Genomic DNA, 17,722 nt, shown 5'->3' with positions numbered 1-17,722 from the left:
AACAACTGTATTTATTTTTTTACAATAGCTTAGCATATGCATACTTAATGAGAGAACAGAATGCAAATAACAAAGAAACTATATTTTAACACTAGTAACCAGAAATAAGTTTACCATACTCATATGAAGAAACATTATTAGTAATGTATAGTCAATAAGTTGTTTTGAACCATACTATAGTAAAGTACTTGACATAATTTGTTTTATTAATTCAATAGTTGCTGTGGTAATATAACCACTAGCCTATGGTAGTATACATATAATTATATATATATATATATATATATATATATATATATATATATATATATATATATATATATAAATGAGCAATATCACAGTGCGAAAAGTAGCAGTGCGATATGGCTGTATATCGGCACTGGTGGGAGGCGTGCATTGGCACGAGGCCGCAGGCGGAGTGCCTTAGTGCCCCCACCAGTGCCGATATACAGCCATATCGCACTGCTACTCGTGTGATATTGCGTTTATACAACAGTTTGACGGCATAATTGTGTATATAAAAACTAAATCAAACATAGTCTTAAAAACCCTTTTGTATGAGGAACTACTTTCTTCCACATTGGATTCAAATCATAAGCTGACAGTTAAACAGTTGAGCAAGCATCTCATGACTGCTTTCTGCTGGCTGTATGAGGACGAAGTAATACACAAAGGGTAAAGAGGCTGTATGGGTGCTGATATTACTTAAATATATCACGGCTATCAGCCAATCAAATTCGTGAACCAGACAGAACTGTTGTATATATATATATATATAGAGAGAGAGAGAGAGAGAGAAAGAGAGAGATTGATTTAGAGGGCTTTTAGTTGTATCGTATTATTCAGACAATAAATTATAAAAATCATTTAAATACAATTTTAATGATAAAATTAATTACTATTTTATTATTGCAAATTATTTTCTTATAAGCCCTAAAATGAATGAACAAACTGTTGAATCCTGTGTTTTTAGACATCAGCTGTCCTCGTCCTGACATTCCTCGTGGATCCAGAATGAGGGGCTTCAGGTCAGTCTATAAGTACGGGAACACCGTCACCATCGCTTGCAGTCCTGGATTACGACTCTACGGGGAAAGTTTCGTCACTTGTGGAGCTGACGGAAACTGGACACCCAAACTACCAGAGTGTCGGAGATAAAATGCAAACCAATAATACACAAGACAGCCATCCGCAAGTCAGAATAAAGCTTTTCCTATGCTGTAGCTCATTCCAACACTATAAAAACACTAAATGGTATTTACACATTATTTATTGGCACAAAGTAACTATTTTCTGAAAGTATTTTTATATGTATTTTTCTGTTAAAGGGTTAGTTCACGCAGGAATGAAAATAAGCTCATTATTTACTCATCCTCAAGGCATCCTAGGACTTTCTTAAGAAAATTACTAACTAGTTACTGTAATAAATTACATTTCTCCTGAAAAAAAAGTACTTTCAAAGAATTACATTTAGTTATTAGGTCATTTTATTACTGTTACTTACAGTGCCTTTGCTTTAAATGCTATCCCAAAATGTAATAGTTCTATATAAATCATATTAGAGAGGTAAATGTTTTTTCTTTTTTGGTTATACAATTACATTGGGTAAAATAAGTATGGAACACGTCATGTTTTTTTCCAGAAATAATATCACTAAAGGAGCTGTTGAGATGGAATTTAACCAGATTTCAAGATAACCCGAACACTTCAAACATAAAAATAATACATCGAACCGAACAAATCTGAAAAACGTGCTTTGTGTAATAATGAAGTGATATGAGAAAGGGCTGAACTACTGTGTTTAATACTTTTTATTAGGCTATTAAGGCTTTTTTTTTTTTTTGGAGCTGCTGCTTAAAGACACTTTTCATTTGGAGAATAAAGTCACATACTTTGCTCAGGTGAGAGTTTTTTTTTGTCAACAGAGTATCAAAATCTTGATGGTTCTGTGGGTCTTGTCTGTCAAAGCTGACCTTTATTTAGTATCCTCTATTGCATTCGGGTCAGGTGATTGGCTGGGCCATTTTACAGCTTGATTTGAGAGTCTCCTTGACTGTGTTTTGGATAATTGTCTTGAGGTAATGTTCACTCTGGTTTCATCTTCATCCTCCTGCTAATGTAGATGTTGGGCTGAAGCAGCTGATATTCATTTACACTGAGAAAGGGCAGAGGGTTGCTGAAGAACTACTAAGAGATTTCAGCTGCTGTCTGGGCTTTCACTGCCAAACTACACCTTCCTTTCTTCATGTGTTCTATACATTTTCCCTGCGTCATTTCATATTATTACAAAGAACTTCATTTGTAAACTAGTAAGTTTGGTTTTCTTTGCATATATGGATTTCTTTGGCTATTATTAACATCTTTTGAAAACCTTTAGAAATGTGTTTTCTTAGAAAAAAGGTGCTGTGTTTAATACTTATTAATTGTTATTACTATTTTAAATAAATTGAGAAATTTACTTTCTAGTGTTGAAATTCAGAGAACCACGGTAATTGTATAAATGGATATTTTGCATTAAAAAATTCATTTTAGTCGGCGCAATAGCCTAGTGGTTAACGCGCCAACATATGGTGCAGTAGCACGTCAAGGTGTCCCGAGTTCGAATCACGGCTCAGAACATTTCCCTACCCTACCCCCCTCTCGCTCTCTTCAACTTTGCTTCCTGTCTCAATGCTGTCCTATCTAAAAAGGCCAAAAAATAAATCTTCAACCTTCAAGCAGAGGATGTGTTAATAATGACAGAATATTATAAACTATCCTATATGAACTATCCTTTTAAGTTTAACTTGTGTTTTATTTGTTAGATTAAACAAGAGGCTTATCAAAATCGCCAGCTTATTACAATAATATTTATATACTTCTTTTTAATCCTCTTTTTTATGTAAAGGACTTTTAAAAACTATTAAAAAGCACTTTTAATTATCATTGTGTATGAAATGTGCTATATGAATACCCTTGCCTCAATAATAATTCCTTACATCTATATAGGAATGGGGGGGGGGGGTGTACCAGTGTGCAGCATCCACCTGGATGATGCGATAGCAGCCATTTTGCGCCAGACCGCACACCACACACCAGCTGATTGGTGGAGAGGAGACAGAGTGAAAAAGCCAGTTATTATATGGGGAGGGTTAGGAGGCCATGATGGAGAGAGGCCAGTGTGCAAAATTTAACCCCTACTCTTTCCCGAAGGGCATCCTTAGATTTTTAAAGAGTCAGGACCTCAGTCTGAAAGACGGCACTCTATACTGGAGCATTAGGACCCACACAGACCACAGGTTGGGCGCCCTCTGCTGGCCTCACTAACACCACTTCTGGCAGCAACCTAGCTTTCCCATGTGGTCTCCCATCCAGGTACTGACCGGGCGCAGCCCTGCTTAGCTTCAGTGGGCAACAATGTGAGAGTTGCAGAGAGCTAGCTGCCGGCTATATTGCCTGGGCTAGTTATTGACTTGATTTAATGTCACCAATGACCCTGATTTCAGCTAAATATCTTTATGCTGCAGTCACATTAGCATTTGAGCATGCAAAATTCTGTTGTGCGGTGATGATTTAACATTAAAAAAAAGTGAGCGATTGCTCCATATTTAAAATTTCTGTCCAGAGAGGTCATGTTTAGATTTCGTGTTGTCTCATGCAATCATCTGATGCGATTTTACAGGTCAGAGCTTGAACTTTCCGATGCAGCAAACTGCGAAATTTGAAAGCTTGCGCTTCCAGTCTGCCGCATTCGCATGCATATGAACGCAAGTCTATCAAAGCGCAGTGTGACTGCAGCTTTACTGGAATGTAAAAAAATGGATGGTTCGAGCGCAAGTAAATTAACAACAAACCCATTTTTAGATTAAAATATTTTATGGATTTTATTAGCAATGATACAATATTTGAACTATACAATTTATTTAAAAACAAAACAGAGATTTGTGGCTTTCATAACATCATTGTAATGTATAAAATTGTAAACAATCTATGGATGTAAACTCCAAGTCTAAATATTGACATCATAAGGGGAAGGAAATGCCAGAACTGTAATTTATAAAACTGTAATTCCAACATCAGCAAGAGTCTTTGTTTGATGACATTGGAGGAACTCGCTGATCTTCCACTATCAGCATGAGTGGTACATTTCTACCGGTAAGTTTATACTTTGTGGTACAGTATGAGAGTGTGTTTCCTCATAATACTTTTCCAAAAATATTTCCCAGATTCTGTTTAACGGGGAGATTTAAAAACAACACATTTTTAGTGTTTATTAATGTTAGTTAATAGTTTAAATAACTAATGTCTTGTCTTTGCCATGACGACGAAAGTATTCTACAAGATACTAGTGACGACTGACTTCTTGATGCTTCGAATCCTTTACGAATCTTGCGTTTTAAATCAATGTTTTGGAGCGTTTATCAAATTGTCAAGATCATGTCATTTCAGCTCTATTTTAACGATCTAGGCGCAAAAGCATTAAAGGCGTGTCAGAATTTACTTTTGCTATTTTAAAGGACAGAAAAATCCACTTTGCACCGTGGCGCATGGTCTAACAGGGTTGAGCTTTTTCTCTTAATGAGTAGCAGTTTTTTTTCAGTCGCTTTGGTGCGTTTCTCACAACACCAGTGCATTTCTGCACAACAGTTTATGCATTTCTCAAAACAATTAGTACAAACTGCAAAACCTAGCTGATAACCTGCAAAAGCGCATCACATGCCAAAAATGGATAGTTTATACCTCAAAAGCAAGTATACATGTCAATCAAAGCACAGTATTATCAAAATGAAAAGTCCTGACACTATTGTTTATGAACAAGATAGTCATATGGCTTTGTCATGTTTTCATTATGTCAGTTTACTCTGGACATTTTTTCAATGCAAAAAAGTCATATTTTGGTGAAACTTCGTAAAAATGCTCAAGATAGTACCATATACTATTAGCACAGCCAATTAAAAAATACAGTAAAGTTGGACATCACTGCATTTAGTGAGTGTATCTGAGTACAAGACACTGAATATGTATGTTTCACATTTTTTCTGCATTTGCTCTTTACAATTAGAATTTTTTCACAGCATTGTGCAGAAGAATAAACACACCCTTATTTACAACAAACATAAACTTTCTTTGGGTTGAACTGTGCACAACTGTACACAATATTGCAGAACATATTGGAACTGAACCAACATACATACACAGGTCTGTAAATCATTCATGAAACTGTAATTTAGAAGACATTTTCTGTAAAATAAAGATTTAAACATTTTTTTAAATAAAATTAGCCTGCAAGATTTTGACAGCTAGTTCAACATTTTTGTATGTAATGACTCAAGTAATGAAATGAAGACTATTCGTTTTTTATGGAATGACTTTTCAGGATTCACAAGTTTAGTTAATTTTGACTGACATGACATCAGCAAATGATAATGTTATAAACAGCAGAGAGTTGTATGAAAGCAATTGATGCATGTCCAAAAGCATTCGCAATTTGTTGGAAGGAATGAGAAACTGCTACTGGGATGTGCACAAAACTGTTTTGAGAAATGCATGACCTGTTGTGCAAATGTAAATAGTGTTGTGAGAAATGCACCAAAGCGACGGAAAAAAACTGTAAGCGCAAAGATTTGTTTCAAAACTATTTCTAAATTCAGTTCTAATTTCCAGCACACAAATAAATGAACAACAATAACGAAGTGTGGTCAAAAACCTGAGTTATATCCAAATGCACATGCTGTGCCGCATATGGTCTAAAACCTGACAGGTGGACAAATCTAAGCTTGTTTTTAATAAAACAAATATGAATATGGATATTATCAATAATACTGCTAATAATAACATTATACAAAAACAATATATTAACATTACACAAAATTATACAAATAATCTCATATTAAACTTTATTTTACATCTACAAAATGGTGAGAGAATCGTGATCTTTATTTTAAGCAATAAAAAAAAATCGCTATTCTCGTTTTAGCCTGAATTTTGCAGCTCTAACTGTACATCCTGTTTGTATTATTCAATGTGTCAGCGAGGCTGGACAATAGACCGGCTTTGATCTGATTTGAATTCTGTCAAAAGTTTCCTCTGGTGTTAAACATTAGTCGGGAAATATTTGAAAAAGAACTAACAATTTTGTCATCAACTGTATTTTTCTAAAGTTTACCTGATCTGACTCTGCTTTTATTTTAGGATGCTGTGTTGTCGCACTGTCGAGGCACAGCTTTAATACGGAAGGGCGCGGGAGCAGATGCGATGGCCACCGTCCTCTTCAGACTCAGTGTTTCTCCTTCCGGAGGCAGGAAAGTGAAATGCTGCATCAGAGAGATGAAGAAGAGGAAGAGCTCCATACCGGCCAGCTGCTCACCTGGACACATCCGCTTACCTGCAAGACAACAGCTGACTCCATAAACCTGCTCACCATCTCAGAGTGTTAAAATAAGGTCATACACTATTATTCAATTATAGGCACATTTCAAATTAAATAAATCAACCTTTTTAATTCAGTAAAGATGCATTAAATAGATCGAAAGTTATGTGATTATGTAATATCCAGTTAAAAAGAAATGCACCATCAAAATGCAACAATAAATGTGTTTATTTCAGCAGGGGCACAACTGCACATTTACAGAGGGGTATGCGGGTTCAAGTTTTGCCCCCCCTCATTCTGAATATTCTGACTATTTGTTCATGTGTCAGTTTTAACAGGGTTAAGAACCGTTATAATCAAGCATATAAAATTTATCTAGGGGAATTTTTTGTCCAGACATTATTTTCTATTTTATCTGAAATATATTCAGTAGGCCAGCACGGAGTCTGAATGCGCAAAAATCAGCAGATCTTTAGCCCGGGATTGAGTCCATGTATTTACTTGTGTAAATGTGTGTAAATTTATATTTATTCAGTTTTTAAATTCATTTCACTAATACTGTATATTGTAATATGATAATTGTAATATTAGAATGTTCATATGATTTATTTACAATACAGTTTGTAAAGTAATTATTTTCTGCCTTGTAGTAGATATATTATATGAAAGACTTGCTTTGTTTACTAAGTGGATCTAATTTGATTTGCATACATTGATTAAAAGTTTAAAGCTATTTTTATTTAATATTTAATTTTTTAGTTATGATAATCCTAAAATCATTCCGCATAAATCCGCAGATTTTTTACAAAGTTCTTCGCAAAAATAGCAAAAAATATCCACAGATTCTATCTGGCCATAATATTCAGGTCTGTACTTATAAAATTTGTGTGATCATTAAGTTGATTAAAAAGTAATAGTGTGGGTAAAGCTTATCAATCTCTTATCCAGTCTGTCATGGCAGTTTTCATTTTGAAGGCATTGTTTGTTCTCTATTCTCTTTTTATGTTCTCTTTTTTTCGTTATCTATTTTGCGCTCCACGTCTTCTCATTCTTCTCTCCATTTTGAACATGTGACTGTAACCGAGCAATGCAATAATATCCAGCTGCAACTGAGGAGGGGTGGAATTATATATATATATATATAATTATATATATATATATATATATATATATATATATATATATATATATATATATATATATATATATTTTTTTTTTTTTTTTTAGTTTTATTATTTGAAACTTTTAATAAGGATCATTTCAAAAATAGTTTTGGCACAATGGCGCCCCCCCATGTGTGGCGCCCCTATGCACTGCATATACTGCACACCCACGTTTTGCGCCACTGTATTTCAGGTCTACATTAAGTTCCTTCTCAGAACTCACCTATTGAAAAGGGAATGAAATTTTCTCTCTTCACAAATTTGCCGTTTTCATCCAGAAAGTGAGCTGGGTTGAATTCATTGGGTGTGCAGTACTCATTCTTGTCCTCTAGGATCGGCTTCAGCATCGGCAACACCATCACACCCTGTCAATAATAACACAGTTCATAATAAGTAAACCTGTACAAATAGTAATGGTCCAACAATCATACATGAACTTTGATCAACTATTAGCTGATAAATTAACTTTTTTGGATTCAGATTTGGAAGGGATGTTGTGATCAGGATTTTAAGTATTAAACCACCTGTTCTGCTGCACTACATGATATCGGCAGGCACTTTTTTCCAGGGGTTTCAGTACAGCGTAACCGCTACTACGTCATCGGGTGGGCGTGGCCTATCTGTGAATTTGCATAGGTCACGGATGATGCGCAGATTGTGAAAACAGCCGTTTGATTCAGATACCTGTACGTATTCGCAGGGGTTTCATGTGAAGTCAGTGTATGTTATTTTAAACAAATTAACTTAAGATACCTCTCAGATTACATTAATACTGTTATAACTTAAGATACCTGTCCCGATCCCACGGCTTTTGTGTCAAATACTTTATATATCATATACAGTAGCATCAGATACCTGTCCTGATGCCAGGGGTTTCATGTATAATTACTTTTATATTAGTTAACATCAGATACCTGTCCTGATCCCAGGGGTTTCATGTATGATCACTTTTATATTATATACAGTAACATCAGATACCTGTCCTGATCCCAGGGAATTCATGTATGATCACTTTTATATTAGTTAACATCAGATACCTGTCCTGATCCCAGGGGTTTCATGTATGATCACTTTTATATTATATACAGTAACATCAGATACCTGTCCTGATCCCAGGGAATTCATGTATGATCACTTTTATATTAGTTAACATCAGATACCTGTCCTGATCCCAGGGGTTTCATGTATGATCACTTTTATATTATATACAGTAACATCAAATACCGGTCCTGATTCCAGGTGTTTCATGTATGATCACTCTTATATATATTAACATCAGATACCTGTCCTGATCCCAGGGGTTTCATGTATGATCACTTTTATATTAGTTAACATCAGATACCTGTCCTGAACTCAGTTGTTTTGTGTATGATGACTTTAAATAAAAATAGAAAATAAATATGAGTTATGTTAATTAACTAAGATCGAGAAAGAAAAATTAACCACGATTTATTACAGAAAATGTGGTATTTATTTGTTTAAACATGACTGAATACCATATTTTAAACTACAAAAACACGGTTAATCTTACCACAACCATTATTATTTGGTTTAAAATGGAAGTACAAAAGCCCAGAGACAGAAAAACGGAGTAAAACGAGGTCAGCCGGTTTTGCTAATGAAATCTTTAAAATATAAGATTATAAAAACAAAAAAATAACCTGTATGATTGTTTTTTTCCCTCGTTATCCACCGCGGTAGGTTCTTTATCCATAATCATCCTGTTTGAAATGACCGCGCTAAAAAAGAACCTGTACTGCGCATGATCGGTGACCTCTCAGTATTGTTTTTTTTCTTTAAGGGGGCGTTTCCCAAACACCGACCGAGCCACGCCCATTTTACGTCGTGGTAATGAAACCCCTGGAATTTAGTGCATGCCACATGATATCACTCCGCCTAGTGCACCAGCAGAGTTTCCTGACTATTACACCAGAATGAGGGTATAGTTCCCAGCAATATTGGCCTAGAAAATAGTCACTTTTCATTTCCTGTCAGTTTTATGACACAATGTAACTACAGAAGACTCAAACTTTTAATTATAGTTAAATTATAACTAAATAATTTAGAACAAAATGCTAATGGTGTAATCCGATTCAATTCATTACGCTAAGCTAAAAGTAGTTCAAGACAACAGTTTACCTCTAGCAAACTTGAAAATTTAATCTTTTTCAACAAAAGGTAGAGACTTACTTTACTTAACATTTAAATAATACTTAATGATTTAATGACACAAATCTTAGGCCTTAAATAATGCTTGTAGGGACTGCAAACAACAATATTTAGCTTACAACCTAATTAACTGTATTCTCAATTTTGCCACCAGGCTATACTTTTAAAAGACCTTTTTAAATTATAGCTATTTCCTAGTACTGGGTTGCGACTGGAAGGACATCCACTGTGTAAAACATACACTGGAATAGTTGGCGGTTCATTTCACTGTGGCGTCCTTTGATAAATATGGGACTAAGCTGAAGGAAAATGAATGAATAAATAAATTATAGCTAGCTAGCTAATGTTAAAGCTACATACTATATTTTGTTAAGTTGGTTTGAAGCGACTGACAAGTTGACGAGCGAGGAAGGAATAAAACACCACTGAATACTAGAATATAACTATATAGAAAAAACAGAAACTAACGCAATAGCCAAACTAGAACACAATAGAATAGAACAATTACATTTTGATAAATGAAAGGTAAAAATAAATACGACAAACAAAAATCCTTGATATTACATGACTAGGACAAAAATATAAACTAATTCTTTGACTTTGAATAGTTATGTTTCCATCCACTTATTTTTGTGTATTTTGGAGATGCGGATAAAAACGTACAGTATGTGTAACTGAGAGGGATAAACTTTTTGTTCGATTAGAAAAGATGCACATAAACTATGATGGAAGGGCGACGAGGTGGGCAGCACGTTCCCCTGACAGCAAGAAGGTCACTGGTTCGAGCCTCGGCTGGGTCAGTTGGAATTTCTGTGTGGAGTTTGCATGTTCTCCCTGCCTTCGCGTGGGTTTCCTCCAGGTGCTCCGGTTTCCCCCACAGTCCGAAGACATGCGGTACAGGTGAATTGGGTAAGCTAAAATTGACCGTAGGGTATGAGTGTGTGTGTGAATGAGAGTGTGTGGGTGTTTTCCAGTGATGGGTTGCGGCTAGAAGGGCATCCACAGCGTAAAAAACATATACTGGATAAGTTGGCGGTTCATTCCGCTGTGGCGACCCCAGATTGATAAATGGACTAAGCCGAAAAGAAAATGTATGAATAAGTGAATCTACGATGGAAACACTTTCACTAAACAAATTCCAGTATGTGCATTAAAAAAAAGTCATGATGAAAATGTGTGTGAATGGACAAACCAGCAGACTGAGCACATTGTAATGATCAAAAAAATCATTCTAGATCGCCTTAACTGTGTTATTATATTATTAATGACCTCCAGAATGAAGAGCAACTGTGCTCCGAGTCTCAAACCTTTAAATGCCACCATGCACTCTTCTTAGGCGCAAGTCATTTTTAAAAGAAAGAAGATTCAGGCAGCTTCTCAACATTTTTACGGTTGATGTTTGACGCCAGTCAATCAGAGAGTTACTATTTTGTTTGCTTTGACTCACTGGATGGAAACGCTGCTTTATTCGCACATCTTTTATGCAACAATCCAGTTTCGTGCATAAATTAAAATCACATCTTTGGACGGAAACATAGCTAGTGACTCAAATAGACCTTTTAAATTACATGACATTTAAAAAAAAATTAACTGTGGTAAACCCATCTATGATTTTAAGTGTAAAGTTCGCATGAACCGGAAGCTGCAAACGTGTTTTTTTTTTTTTTTTTTGTATTGTGACGCAGTTCCTAGGGAAACGAAATATTAAATGAGGAAACAGTGAATGTGGCTTGTTTCTTTCTACTGCGAGCAGATTGGGGCGTGGTTAAGTATGTTAGCCACGCCCAATACCTCAGGCATACCTAATCTGAGAATTTAACTGAAAACAAACAGGAAGTGCATTTGAAGATTTCAATTAAAGATTACACGGGCAAACATGTTTTTATCATAATGACACACAGACGAATTATACACCACAAAACTAGCAATGTGAGCTAACAAAATCAAAATGGTTAGTTTTGATCTCATGTGTACTTTAAAATATGACTTAGCATTTATTCGTCTCACCTTTGGGATCAGAAATCCCGCTACTGTAGTGTCTTTGCTGGCGACTCTGGGTGGAATAAAGGCTAGGACGTTTGCAAACCTCTGAACCTCATGCATGACTGCATACGTGTACGGCAGATGAGCCCTGTCCTCCATCAGTGGCTGACGCGACTGACCAATCACCTGATCGATCTCAGTATGCACTTTCTCTATGGGGAATCAACATGGAGAGAGCACATGAGTGTTAATAAAGTCTGAAATTTCATTAAAATCTGCATTTTTCTCAGCATTTTCTGTTGTGTGTAGTTTCTGTAATTTTATATATGGCAAATAATAGGTTATTTTCATTGCCTTTAAAGTGAAGTAACTCAACATAAACAAACATTTAAGAGGAACATTTCCGACGTCACTTAGAGGGGTTTGCATCTGAACTCTTCATACAATCAATGGTGGAAAGACTGCTGAAAAATATTATCATTACTTAAAGGTGCAGTATGGAAGTTTGACACCCAGTGGTTGAACTAGATATTGCAATCCTGGATTAAAACAAACGCAAGTGCAGGTTGCCAGACTGAGGACAGGAGCCGTGATCTAAATAAGAGTAACGGCATCCAATAGAAGGAATATTTTCCATATTAAAATTACTTTTATTTAAACGTTTATAACAATAAGTGTATTGTGATAAGTTATATAATTAAATGTTCAAATAATTTACTTTTTTTTTTTTATTTCACTAATATTTCCAAGCATAGTAACCACTTGGGGCCGTTTCAGAAAGGAGGTTAAGTGAAAACTCCGAGTATTTCAACCCTGAAATGAGAGAAACTCTGGGTTTTCCATTTCAAAATGGCAGGTTTGTTAAACTGGAGAAAGCAGGGTAAGTCAAGCCTGTTTCTGAAAGAGAGGTAACTTTAACTCAGAGTCAGTTACTGTGGTAACTTACTCTGTGAATCTAACCTGGTCAGGAGCAGGTTTTATTCTCGAAACTCTTGAGTTTCTGTCAGTCTCCTCCCCTTTTTTAAAGACGAAAGAGTGTTTCTCGCCTTAGCCTTACGTTTCCACCCACCTATTTTTATGCACATTTTGGAGATGTAGATACAAACGATTCATGAAAACGTCATGATGCACATCACTTTTGAAAATATGCATAAAAACATGCGCATAACTGAGTAAGATAAACTTTTATTTGAAAGAAAAGATGCACCTAAACTACGATGGAAACACTTTTACTGAACACATTCCAGTATGTGCATTAAAAAAGGTTTGTTATTGACCTTATTTTAAAATGCGGAAGTGCGCCTGTTTTCGCGATTGTTTTAGAACATGGGTGTCCAAACCTTTTGGGCCAAGGGCCAGATGCAAAAAAAAAAAAAACGTCCTGGGCCAAATTTTACATACATCACGCAGACACACACACACACACACATATATATATATATATATATATATATATATATATATATATATATATATATATATATATATATATATATATATATATATATATATATATGGATGGATGGATAGATGTGTGTGTGTATATTATTATGGAATTATTTTATTTTTTCATCCAATTGTGTTTCTAGAAAGACTTAAGGTTTTAAAAAACTTGAATCTTCTCTGGGCAAATTACAGTTGCAACACTCCTCCTTTAGAAATCCTCCTTCAGTGAAGAGTTTCCTGTGCTGTGCGATTAGCTGAGCTACTTCATAACTAGCCACACTGCAAAAAATGCTTTTCTTACTTTGATTTTTTTGTCTTGTTTCGAGTCCAAATATAAAAAAATTCTCAAATCAAGAAAAATTTTCTAGACAAGCAAAACATATTGTCTTGATTTGAGAAATAATATGCCAATATTAAGAGAGTTTTTCCTTAAAACAAGCAAATTAATCTGCCAATGGGGTGAGCAAAATAATTTGCTTGTTTTAAGGAAAAACTCACTTAAAATTGGCATACTATTTCTCAAAACAAATTAGAAAATTCTCCTTTATTTAAGATTTTTTAGATATTGGGACTTGAAACAGGACAAAAAATATAAATAAAAAAGCATTTTTTGCAGTGTAGTGTAGAATTTTCTTGCACTTTATTAGCATGAAAAAACTGCTGTTGTTGAGCTGATAGGGTAGTTGCTAATAGTTTTAGTTTTTGATCTCGTTCAGCACCAGTGTAAGAGCTGAAGGCCTGATGCTTTATTTCATAATGTCTTTTAATATTATATTCCTTCATTACTGCAACTGATTCCTGGCAAACTAAACAGAAACATTTCCCGCTGACCTCTGTGAAGAAATATTCTTTGCCCCATCGTGACTGAAATTTCCTGCACTCACTGTTGATTTTCCTTTTTCTTGGTTGCGCCATGGCTCGCCAAAACGTGATTATCAATTATGTTTCTTTCAGTTTGTTCGGTTCGTTTTACATCATAACAAGAACCCTGTTTTAGAACTTCCGATTCAGTCGCCCATGGGAGAAATTTTTTAATCTCTCGGTAAATCAACTAGTTCAAGTTTAAACTCTGAGTAGGTTGAACCTCCTTACTGAAACAGGCCCCTAGTCGACCTTTTATCCATAGGCTATCATTTTTATTTTAATTGCTTATTATAGGGCGAAGCAATGGCAGTAGGTAGTGCTGTCCCCTCATAGCAAGAAGGTCGCTGGTTCGAACCTCTGCTCAAGTTGTCGTTTCTGTATGGAGTTTGCATGTTCTCCCTGCGTTCGCCTGGGTTTCCTCCAGGTGCTCCAGTTTCCCCCACAGTTCAAAGACATGTGGTATAGGTGAATTGGGTAGGTTAATTCACCTATATTGGGCTTATTTAGTTATTTTTAAAGTAAAGAAGATTCAGGCAGCTTCTCCTATCTCAATAAATTCCTTTTTTACTGTTGATATTTGGCGCCAGTTAATCAGAAACTGACATTTTTTCCTATATAGGCTAAATTGTCCGTTGTGTGTGTGTGTTTGGATGTTTCCCAGGGACGGGTTGCGGCTGGAAGGGCATCCGCTGCGTAAAAACGTGCTGGATATGTTGGCAGTTCATTCCGCTGTGGCGGCCTCGGATTAATAAAGGGACTAAGCCGACGAGAAAATGAATGAATGCTTATTACTATTTATCAGAGTTGTGTCAGTATATTATTCACTGCAAGCTTGGACTACAAAATATTTTCAAGGAGTGCCCCTTTGAACTCGCAATATTGTTGAAAACACAGAACTTTCAGCTCTTATATGTAAAAGGATTTCAGTTCTTATATGTCCTCTGCTTGTAAACACGTTAACAAACACTTGTGATCGGTTCAGATCGATCGGAGGATCCATAGTGCAAATATTTGCTGCTTATATTGCAGATTTTAAATGAGCTGAAACGCAATTCTTGAGATTTTTTGGGCACAACCTTATTGCTATAGCTGAATTATTAGCTTTCCTGTATATTTTTTTCCTAAATATCTAGGGATGTAACGGTATTGTAAATACCGTCATACCGCAATATTAATTTTTTTTGATATTACCGTAGTCGCATGACTCGGTAAAACTATAGGTCTTCTGAGAAAATTTGCTCAGGCGAATGAAGCGAACGGGAGGTACCGGAAACTACAATTCCCATCAGCCCAGGCTTGGCCATAATCCCTTGCGGTCTGTTGTCGCTACAGATCCAGTAATGTGGAAATGGAGTGTGCTGCTAGAAGCGGGGATCAAAAAGAGCTGGAAAACCCTAAAGCGGGTGTTGTCGCCGCGCGCGTACTGAATAGTGGTGTTGTCGCGCGAGTTCTTATCAGCTGTGTTGTCGCGCGCGTACTGAATAGCGGTGTTGTCGCGCGAGTTCTTATCAGCTGTGTTGTCGCGTGCGTACTTTAAAGCGGGACGGAGGGTGTGTCGCGTCGCGGAGGCACTTTTGATCATTTTGGAAGGGAACTTTCTATCCAAGACTAAAAAGGGCATGTGCACTGCACAGATTGAGCACTGTGTGTGCACGTGCCTGCAAGTTGGGGAATACGACTAATAATCAGTCATGGGGACTGCAGAAACACAGCACACTGTTCAGATTGATGCAGACATGAGACCTCTATCTCACTCATGGTTTGTCCTCTCAAGTGGGGGAAAGACAATGCACAACGTTACCCACTGCTGTCAACCTGGGCCAAGTCATATCTCTGTTGTCCCAGAAACCTCAGTCCCAAATGAGAGGGTTTTTTTCTGTTGCAGGGGACATTGTAAATGCCCAGAGATACCAGCTTTTACCAGATTATATTTATATGATAATTTTCCTTTAAACCCATCTCTATCTAAGTGAGTGAGTGATTAAATGTTGAATGTGATGAGTTTTCAACAATACTAAATTGAAACTTTATTTTTTTACATGGTTTAATATTTTTTTGTTATTAAAATTGAAGTTCCTGTTTCAAAGCTTACAGATAGATGGCTAATTTGTATGTCATTGACACTTTTGGCACTTTTTTGGAGTATTTTCATAAGTTTTGTTTTTTCCTGTAAATTATTCAATAAATACCGTACCGTGACATTCATACCGAGGTATTACCGTACCGTGAAATTCTGATACCGTTACATTCCTATAAATATCTGTTTAATGGAGGGAACACGTTTCTAATCATCATAGTTTTAATAACTCATTTCTAATCACTGATTTATTTCATCTTTGCCATGATGACAGCACATAATATTAGACTAGATATTCTTCAAGATACTAGTTTTCAGCTCAAAGTGACATTTAAAGGCTTAACTAGGTTAATTAGGCAGGCTAGGGTAATTAGGCAAGTTATTGTATAACAATGGTTTATTCTGTAGACAATCCAAAACAAATATTGCTTAAGGGGGCTAATAATATTAACCTTAATATGGCTTAAGATAATTAAAAACTGCTTATATTCTAGCCAAAATAAAATGAATAAGACTTTCTCCAGAAGAAAAAATATTAAAGGAAATACTATGCAAAATTCCTCGCTCTGTTAAACATCATTCGGGAAATATTTGAACAAAAAATTCACAAGAGGCCGAATAATTCTATATGGTGACCCACCTTGCACATCTGGATACTTGGCCATGTAGAGTAAAGCCCAAACCAGTGTTTTAGCAGTGCTTTCTGTCCCCGCGCCAAACAGATCCAGCACACAGTGAATCAGGTTTTCCTCTGTGAATTCGGCTTCTTTGTCCTTACACTGGAAACAATGGGGAAGATGAAGAAGGGGAGTTAACTAGGAGCTGCGCGATACTGGGAAAATCTGCAATGTGCAATATTGCTGCTGAGTACTGCAATAACAATTCTTGCACTATAACAGGGGTGGGCAACCCTGTTCCTGGAGAGCCACCTTCCTGCAGATTTCAGTTGCTACCCATATCAAACACACCTGCCTGTAATTATCACGTGGTGTTCAGGTCCTAATTAATTGGTTCAGGTGTGTTTGATATGGGTTGCAACTGAAATCTGCAGGAAGGTGGCTCTCCAGGAACAGGGTTGGCCACCCCTGAACTATAACATTTACCTAAACAAATGCTACTTTTATTGCTATTTGCTATCGCTTTTAATGCTTTTAATATTATTAGCCATTTAAAAAAACACTAAATGAATGATTGTGCTAAATGAAATATGTAAAAGACATATTTTATAGATCGCATTAAATGTAATTCTGAATTTAAAAAAACTATGTTGGGCAAATTGTGAAACATTGCCACCTACAGATGAACTTCGGAACAGCATGTGAAAGCAAAACTATGATATTAAACTGTCTGAAATCCAGCCGTATGATACAGTATATGCTAAATGTTCTGGTATTTTTCCAGTACAAGCTCAGAAGATGTTAATTTCTTAGCTAGGGCATGTGTTAAAATTTAGTATTTTTATTAAATGGAAGTACTAATAAAATTCTGTTGTATTTTTATTTTTGTATTTTTATTTTTATCGTATTTTTATTGTGCAAAGATTAATCACGATTGATTGCATTCAAAATAAAAGTTTTTGTCATGTGTGCGTTTATTATTTATATTGATTATGTATATGTAATACGCACATGTAAATAAACAAAACAATTTTGTCAGATATTTAGTTGTGTA

At 35.8% G+C, this 17,722-nt stretch overlaps 2 protein-coding genes across 5 annotated transcripts in view; one reads left to right on the top strand and one right to left on the bottom strand.

The window, feature by feature from the left end:
• Positions 1–2,925, top strand: part of si:ch73-217n20.1 — a 28,161-nt gene extending 25,236 nt beyond the window's left edge. For both annotated transcript variants that reach the window (XM_087307760.1, XM_087307758.1), the window contains exon 14: positions 974–2,925. In XM_087307760.1, the coding sequence (XP_087163886.1) occupies positions 974–1,158 (185 nt within the window). In that variant the 3' untranslated portion in view covers positions 1,159–2,925. The remainder of the gene's footprint in view (positions 1–973) is intronic.
• A 911-nt stretch (positions 2,926–3,836) lies between these two features.
• Positions 3,837–17,722, bottom strand: part of LOC103909721 (cytochrome P450 2J4) — a 36,597-nt gene continuing 22,711 nt past the window's right edge. For all 3 annotated transcript variants that reach the window (XM_087307768.1, XM_087307767.1, XM_087307769.1), the window contains 4 exons: positions 16,692–16,830; positions 11,689–11,876; positions 7,736–7,877; positions 3,837–6,364 (listed from right to left, as the gene is read on the bottom strand). In XM_087307768.1, coding sequence (XP_087163894.1) covers positions 6,168–6,364; positions 7,736–7,877; positions 11,689–11,876; positions 16,692–16,830 — 666 coding nt within the window. In that variant the 3' untranslated portion in view covers positions 3,837–6,167. The remainder of the gene's footprint in view (positions 6,365–7,735; positions 7,878–11,688; positions 11,877–16,691; positions 16,831–17,722) is intronic.

The sequence above is a fragment of the Danio rerio genome, chromosome 23 (assembly GCF_052040795.2).
Source record: "Danio rerio strain M-AB ecotype USA chromosome 23, GRCz13ab, whole genome shotgun sequence".
Lineage (NCBI taxonomy): Eukaryota > Metazoa > Chordata > Actinopteri > Cypriniformes > Danionidae > Danio > Danio rerio.
This window is presented reverse-complemented; position numbering and strand designations above follow the sequence as displayed.